Here is an 8,898-nt window from a genome sequence, read left to right as displayed (position 1 = left end):
AAGAGAAGAGAAGAGAAGAGAAGAGAAGAGAAGAGAAGAGAAGAGAAAAGAGAAAAGCCCTCCCTCACTCAAATCAAAGTCAACTGCAAGTCATGTCATCATTTCCCTGATGCCCTAGTCCTCTTTGAAAATGAAGGACAGGGGCAGTTAGATGGCACAGTGAATAGAGCACCGGCCCTGGAGTCAGGAGGATCTGAGTTCAAATCCAGCCTCAGACACTTAACACAAAACTAGCCCTGTAACCTTGGGCAAGTCACTTAACCCCAATTTCCCTATCTTCCCCCTCCAAAAAGCAAAAAAAAAAGAAGAAAAATAAAATGAAGGACAAACACAACCTGGGAGTAGACTGAGCTTCCTGACCGGGGACTCAGTTGTACCTCTGGGGTACCTGACTGGGGTACTCAGCTCATCCTCTCCCTATCTTTCTTTTTCTCCTACTCTCCAAAGGAAGGTAAAATTTGATGACCAGAAGAGGATCTTACAATCTAACAGAGGAGACAACTGATACATAAATATATAAAGAATACACATAAAGAGGATAAATACAAATATATTAAAAGTATTGATATACAAGGTAATTTAGGAGGAATGGCATTATAATTGGAAGGTAGGTTGAAGAAAAGTTTCATATGCAAGGTAGCTCCTAGCACAGTTTCCTTATACATATCAGGGATTTATAAATGTTTATTGTTGGTTTTAATTGGTAAGACCTGAACTTATCACTCTCATTAAGATAATACAGATTCAAAGACTTAAATGAATGGTTAAGTTTTAGTTTGAAAAAGATATGGAAACACATTCTCCAAAAGAAGCAAGGTAGAGTTAGTACATACCTCAAAGCCTGGGCTGACAGGAGACTGAGACACATAGTTGGGAAGAAGAAAGGCAGGGCAAAGGAGCAGATTAAAAAAAGAAAATGCAAAGAAAGAAAATAATATTATTAGGGAAAAGAAGGAGATACATGTATTAATTTCATATAAATGTATATATTAGTAGTGGCTTTAATAGATTAAAACTACACCAAGACTTTGGGATCCCCTGTATATTGTCTTAAAAGTACTTTTAATACATCATCTTATTTGAATTTCACAACAACTCTCTTGAGGCTAATTCTGTAGCTATTATTATTTTCATTTTACAGATGAGGAAGCTGAGGATGACAGAAGTTAAGTGACTTGCCTGTGGTGATTAAAACTACTAAGTATCAGATATAGCATTTGAGTATATATTTTTCCTACTTCAAGCCCAGCATTCTACCTTGCTTAATGAAAAAAATAAAATAATAATAATTTTTTCTACCCTAATTTAGTTATTCTTTGCAGAGGTGGTAGGTTATATGTATAGAATTCTACATAAAATGTCAGATTTAGTTAATATATTACTTCATTTTCCTGAAGTGTTTTTCTTCTTTTGTTTTATAAAGTATGGCACTCTGGCAGGGTGAGGAGGAGGGAAATGTTGGTAATATAAAAACAAAGTGATATCAACCAAAGCAAAATGGGGAAAAATAAAAAGGTTAGGTTTTCTTTACTATAAATGATCTTTCTTACAAGAAAAGAAACACAAAGTTTGTCAGAGTAATACAAAATTTCAGATTTGCTATACACCTTCAGGCAGAAAGGAACAAGGTGTTCAACGACACACATTCCAGCTATGTTGTACCAGCCTGGACAGACACTGCTATTAAAAGGTTAAGTTTTCAAAAGAAGACATGACACGTGGCTACCATGAAAATGATTCAAATGAATGTTCTAAGTGTCACATTTGCAAATCTGAGAAACTCCACAGTTTCAAAATGGTTACAAAGAGTAGTAAGAGAATGGATTATAATTGAACTACATTGTTAAAGTCAAGTGGAGTAATTATCCTGCAGATTTGATCCCTGTGAGTATATACGTATTTCACATTTATATAGCACTTCACAGTTACAAAATTTCTATGTGCATTATCTAACTTTATCCTAACAACAGCAAGATCATTTGGGTTGCTGTTTTAACTTGGGATTTCATCAGGGTAGAAAGCTCTAGGAGATAAATTTCTTCTACCAATATACATCAATAACTTCTCTGCAATCTGTGGTAGCAGAGAGTTGCCTGGGAGCACTGAGAACTGAAATGATTTGTTAGTAAGACAATCAATAAACATTTATTAATCTCCTACTGTGTGTTAGGCACTGTGCTCGGCACTGGAATACAAAGAAAGACTAATGATAGTGCCTGTCCCTGTGGAACTCATAATCTAATGTGGAAGATAATATAAATATTAGATTAGAAATATTAGACAAATAGAAAAAATAAATATAAAATCATAAGCAAAGAGAAGGTACTAGAATTAGGAGAGATTGGGAAAGGTTGCATGTAGAAGGTGGGATTTTTAGCTGGGATAAGGATGGATGCCAGGAAAGTCAGGAAGTAGAGTTTAGGAAGAACATGCTTTGCGTGAGGGAGTTGGGAGACTGAGTATCAAAGGTTACAGGGTTATTCCCTAACCTTTCCAAAGGACCGTGATAGCTCCATTCCCTGGAAGCAGAATCACCCCTACCCCCACACCAACGTAATGGGAATGGGAATTTGAAGATCTTCTCTACCCTTAAGAGGCCTACGGGGAATTTGAAGACCTTCCCTGCTTTGAAAGTAAACTCTGCCCCCTAATAGGATGAATGTAATCACATGAAGCCTGTGATGGGAGGAGTTTGTTGAAGGGTGCAGCAGAGCCCACAGGAAGCTTCCCTGCTTTGAAGATAAAGTCTGCCCCTTAATAGGCTGAATGTGGTCACATGGAGCCTGTGGTGGGAGGAGTTTGCTCTGAAGTATAGAGCAGAGTTACAGGGAGTCAGAGCTGGAGAGATGGTGGTAGAGAGGGGAGCTCAGGCAAGGAGATAGAGAGGTTCGTGAGTAAATATTGATCTTATATTAGTTTGTGGGAAGGCTAAAGGATGGCATGGCTCTCTACTACATTGTGATGCATTAACTTTTATGTTGTTTTGATGGATTCAGTTTCCCGGTGTTGGGATTTGGTTTTCTGGTATCTAAATAAATGCTTTGGTCCTGTCCTCTATATGGAGAATTTGTTATATTTTGCGATCGAGCACTATACAGGAATATTTGCAGTCATGATCAGTGCTATAAATATTGCACTGGCACTACACCTAGTCAAACAGAGAATGTGTAGCAGGCTACACTCAATGCTATGTAAAGAAGGACTATCAGAATTTTGACAAGTACATGCCTACTGTCAAGTGTAATGGTGATAGTGAACCCTAATACCTTCCATACCCTGGAATAGCCCCAAAAGAAAGAAAATGCATGCTTTGCATGGGGGTGGTATGCCTTTTCTCCTTTCACTGTTGTGTACAGTTTATGAGGGTTAAGTAGAGAGCTGCAAAAGAAAGGTTTAGGGTTGTCTTACTCACCTAAGCACTCTCACTGTGAAGGAAAAAGGAGTCTGTTAAGTAACAGGAGAAAGTCATTTGGATGTCAATATTTACTACATAGTACTAAAAGTTACTTCAAAATATTCTACAAAAATAATATAGAAGTCAATGTAAAGGGAACTTTCATAGCATGTTAGATATATATTAGGTCAATGTCACACTTGTGAGTTAGGATGATTTGAATTTAAATCTTGTCCAGATCCCTGCTAGTCGTGTGACCTTGGGCAAATTATTTAATTTCTTTAAATCTCAATTTCCTCATGTGTAAAATGAGGATAACAGCATTACTTCCCAGGGTATTTGTGATGGTCAAATGAGATAATATATGGAAAAGAGCTTTGTAAAGCTTAAAGCACTATGTAAAGTTCTGAAGGCAATTTTAGGGAGTTCTTCATTACACAGAAATGACACTACTGAATCTCATGACATCATAGAAAAATAAAGAATTTTATTCATGAACACTAAAAGTAGATATGTTATATGATGATAGAAAATTATCGAAAGAATATATTTTATTTATACAAATATTTTGGGGGGATTAAGCTAAATTAAAAAACAAGGACTTACCATTTCTTTATGATTTATATATTTAGATAAGAGGATTTTACCACCTCAATATGCTTTTGATTGTCTTCCTATTAACAGTAAGCTTCTTGGTGATAATAATTAGAGGCAATAGTAAATAATTTTCCATTTCTTGTGCTCCATGTCACTTGCAAGAATGGCAAACTCAATGAATAGAACATTTTAATTGTAAGAACAACAAAAATTATTTTTACATCTATTCTTATCATTTTCTTTTATCCAAATTAAATTGATTTGAAGCATAGCAACTTTAACAAAGCTAAGCCACTAGTTTAAATCAGTCAAATTTTAAAGACTATATTAAACTTTACATATGTCCCATTTATTTTCAAAAAGAAAACATGAGAACAATAAAATGCATTTACATATTGACAGATCCACCCAAACTGCTACATGAGATATATTGTTTTGGTTTGGGTTTCTCATTTGATATGAGGAATGTGTAGTATTTGACTGCATTCAGTGTTTATTTTTGTCAACCTCATCTCTGTTGGTGGAATATAATTCTTCCCCTGGGTTTATCTGATGAGAAATTGAAAACATAAGGAAGACCTTTTCTTCCCCATAAAATCCCTTTTTCTGCCAAAAAGAAGAGAGAAAGCTCTGTAATAGAGGAAAAATTTTTATTTACCAGAATATACTGTATTTGGTATACTTTTTTAAAAAAAGGTACATGTAGCTTTCTTGTAATTAAGATTGGGTGAAGTAATAACAACTAAACATCTGTTTAATTAATTAAATTAATTGATTAATTTCCTCAAAATTGGTTAATCCCTTCTGCTTAATTTAAGTATTATGAAAACTCCCTTCTTAAAATTTTTCTCATGATGAAATTTTTCTCTGGTGCTGTTTTCTTTTAATTTATATATAAGAGCACTATACTGAGAAGTCAAGGCTAAAACTTGCCATTCACTAGTAAAACTTAAATTCTAACTGTCTGTATCTCCATCTCTTATATCTTTGTGAAGATATTAAGACCTGAGGACATGATTCACTGAAGGAGGCTAGGACAGCAAATTCTGAAATTCTGGAATAGAAAAAGGATTGGGTCTTCTCCTTTCATTGTCTTGATGATAACTGTCAGACAGCACAGAGCTGCCTGAAAGGATTAAATAAATTCTGTTTGTGTTGCCCTGTCCTCTTTACATTCAATGAGGAACAGATCCCAATCCATGACGAGCATAATCCACAGCCAGTTCATGACTAGTAACTACTATGAAGCCTGGGAGACATCAGACTAGTGAGCAAGAGGAAATCTCATCTTTATTACTTTTCTTTAATGCACAAGCCTGAGATTGGGGGAGGGAGGAGAATGAATGGCCCTTCTCCCATTATTCCATATGATCTGTTAGTATTCAGCCTTGGTTTCACACATATCAAATATCTGGTAAGGAACAATCATGATTAGAGAGATCTTATAACTTCTTTTGCATTTTAATTGTCTCATTTGAGCTATGGTGTGAAATTATGGGTACCAAGAAAATAGATCTGAAAGAAAATGAAAAATCTCAATGGGTAAGCTCAACAGGCCAAAAGTGTGAAGTATAAGCTTCATATCTTAACATTTTATCAATATTTCATCTTGTAGACTAAGTGGAAACCCAAGAAAAAAGACTAAATATCAGCTACTAAGAGACCTTGTTAAGGGTAAAGGATATTGTTTGGGCTCATTCAAACTTTTGGTCTCTGGAAAGTTATTACACTGTGCAGAGGTACAGAGGAAGAGTGTGAGTAGACTGTAATTTGGTGCTTAATTGACATATTTCATTCCTGGTTACTTCAAATTCCTTTGCTGAATTTCTTTCTATGTGACTACAAATGAGTCAATACTCCAGGTTAATACAACAAAACATAGATATTTGCTTTGTCCAAAAATATATATTTTATGTGTGAATGTAAAATGTGGGTGATCTTCCTTGTTCTGTGCATTCAGATATTATTGTGTATTTTTCCTAATTAAAAAAAAGAAAAAACCTAAAATCTTGAGACTATTGTTTTTCTGAGGAAATCTGTTTACCATGAGACATAACAGAAAAAAGTGTTAAATGCAGACCACTAACTTTAGCAATACAACTATTACATCTTTTTATAAAACACATATTTTTAATTTTCTCAAGGAATAATTGTTCATTTATGCTACTGATTAGTCTAATATAATTTAGAAAAGAATGACTTTTTAAAAAAATGTCTGGTTTCTATATTTTGACAAACTGCATTTTATGAATGTTAAAAAATGAGTCTGTACTACTCCAGTATTTTGCTTAGCAATTGATCCAGCATTTTCCTCCCTATTCTAGTTAAGGTTAAGAGGTAAAAGACCTGAAAATGGGAAAGATTTTCTAAATTGTTCACCACTATTTTAGGATCTCAAAGCTCTTTACATTTCACACATATTATCTTATTGAACTTAACAATGCAATTCTATGTTTTAAGCCTATCTCATTGCCTTCATCTGAAAATAGAAATAGAAAAATGGAAAACCATACCAAGAGAGCCTCATCTTGAGTGGTAGGTGAGAGTTCTGCAGATGTTGTCCGGACAGTAGTGAGCCCTGTTAAAGAAACATTGGATAGCCGCCTTCTCCTCACACCACTGCAGTTGTTGGGGATTTTAAATGCGCATCTCTTATGGTAGTTCAGGCCACATCCTGGAAAAAGTAGAATGATACCCTACCTAGTAAATGTTATCCAACACCACATAAAAAGACATAAGGAATACATTGATTTTTAAACACTACTTCTTGAATTTTTCTAGGAGTTAATGCTGAAATATAAATCTGATTTTTATTTTGATACTTTTCTTCTTTTTTAAAGTTTTATTGATGTGTTTTAATAGTACAAACATTTATAGGTTACTCAACTTCATCTCTTATAACAAAAAAAGTTAAGAAAAAGTAATCTGAAAGTATACACGTCGTTTCAAATCTGCAATCTCCTCCCTCCCCACAGCCCTACAACATCTTTCTATTAAAAAAAAATAGTAGAGGGGTGGCTTGGTGGTACAGTGAAAAGAGTTTGAACCTGAGTTCAAATCGGACATCAGACACTTAACACTTAACCCCAAATGCCCGGCCTTTCCCCTTATCTCCCCCGCCAAATTAGAGAAATTCATTTTTTTCCTCTTCCTACCCCTAGTGGGGGGAAAAAAAGAAAAACAAGTTTCTTATAACAAATATCTATATTCAAGTAAAACAAGTTCCTTCACTGGCTGTGTATTCCCTCCCTCTATCCCCCCCCTCCCCCTTCCTCCCTCTCTGCTTCTCTCTCTCTCTCCCCCTTCCTCCCTCTCTCTTTCCTTCTCAGTGATATATGTATGTACACATATCATTCAGTACTTTAAGTCTTTCTCTGTACTCTGTGTATGTGTGTGTTAAGTATTTAGGTTTCCTTGCTTGTAAATTTCTTGAAATTTGAATTTATAAGACTTCACTGGTAAGTGGTATCAATATATAGATGACACCCATCATGATCTAGTAAGCAGTTCAGTTCATTTTTAACTCCATGTCATTCATTTACTAATTAATTTCTTCAATTTGAAGATTGGTGAGGGTTTTCTTTCACAAAGAAAAGGAAGGGGAAAATATTTAAGCAAATTCTCAATTCTCATTAATATGTAACTAAAATATCTCTTGAAACTTACTCTGAAAATAAGAGCCCTGGGAGAGGGATTGATACTAATTCGGTATAAATAAGAAAAATTAAAAGAGTAAGAACTGAACATAGAAAGATATAGTATTTGAAGACCTCCTTTGGCCTGGTGAGCAGGAATTTCTCTGTAGGAATCAAAAAAATACTTAGACCCTTTAAGGAATAAAAGGGTTTTATATCTTGATAAAACAAAGCATTACTTCACCTCAAAGATGGTAAAAATTTTCACTTGAAAAACAAAGGAATAAGTTTCTTTTATAGCATAAAACTTATTACTTTTCCCATTACAAAATTAGGAGGGGAAATTAAGGAGAATATTAAGAAAGTTCTAGCTTTAAATAAAATATTTCATTCAGAACACTGGATTGAGAAAAAAAACAATGAATCATGGGTAAGAAAGGCATACTAAATAATTCTTTTCCCCCTTGTCATGATGGGGCTGAGGTAGGATTCTTTTAAAATAATTCTAGACAAGGACTATTATTATTTTTTTTAAATATAGGAATACATTTATCAACATGCAATAAACCTTACAATTTTCTACATCTTTAAACTGTTTAACATGCAATATATTATTTTGCTGTAAATCACTTATTTTGTATGATTTGTGGTTGAATTAATAAGATTTTAATTTGTATTCTCCAATTTCTCATCACAAAATGATCATATGAGATGTTAACTATAGCTCAGATAAACTGTCCATTTTTCCTAATCAAGTCTAGATTACAGCCCATAGGCTTGAAAATTTTTTTTCACTTTTAAAAATTATTCAATTAACAAGTACATTTTATTAATCTGTCCTACCCACCAATCATAATTACCCTTTCAATCAAGAAAAAAAAAACTGAAACAAAGACCAAGACCAAATCCTTCAGTATATATCTACATAGTTCAGTAGAACAAATCGTCACATTCTTGTTGTTCAATTGTTTCAAGTTGTGTCTGACTTTTTGTGACCTCATCTGGATTTTTCTTGGCAAAAATACTGGAGTGGTGTGCCATGTCCTTCTCCAGCTCATTTTACAGATGAGGCAACTGAAGCAGACAGGATTAAGTTACTTGCCTAGAATCACAGATTATTCCCACATCAGCCATGTCCAAAAATGTATGTCTGCATTTTAAAGTTAGTGGCATGTTTCATCTTTCCTCTTTTGGAATTTTAAGATCATTATTTTATTTAAAACATAGAGAGAGTTAGAGAGAGAGACAGAGAGAGAGAGAGAGAGAGAGAGA

At 34.3% G+C, this 8,898-nt stretch overlaps 1 protein-coding gene and 1 long non-coding RNA gene across 2 annotated transcripts in view; one reads left to right on the top strand and one right to left on the bottom strand.

The window, feature by feature from the left end:
- PRKD1 (protein kinase D1) overlaps positions 1-8,898 on the bottom strand; it is a 430,367-nt gene that overhangs the window by 121,307 nt on the left and 300,162 nt on the right. Inside the window, exon 4 of the mRNA XM_069106011.1 lies at positions 6,505-6,665. Within this exon, the coding sequence (XP_068962112.1) occupies positions 6,505-6,665 (161 nt within the window). The remainder of the gene's footprint in view (positions 1-6,504; positions 6,666-8,898) is intronic.
- The window catches only part of LOC138175534 (uncharacterized), a 71,393-nt gene that overhangs the window by 35,964 nt on the left and 26,531 nt on the right, over positions 1-8,898 (top strand). The window lies entirely within an intron of this gene.

The sequence above is a fragment of the Petaurus breviceps genome, unplaced genomic scaffold, assembly GCF_028583685.1.
Source record: "Petaurus breviceps papuanus isolate PSGF00001 unplaced genomic scaffold, PetGlider_PUasm1.0 77, whole genome shotgun sequence".
In the NCBI taxonomy this organism is placed as follows: Eukaryota; Metazoa; Chordata; class Mammalia; order Diprotodontia; family Petauridae; genus Petaurus; species Petaurus breviceps.
This window is presented reverse-complemented; position numbering and strand designations above follow the sequence as displayed.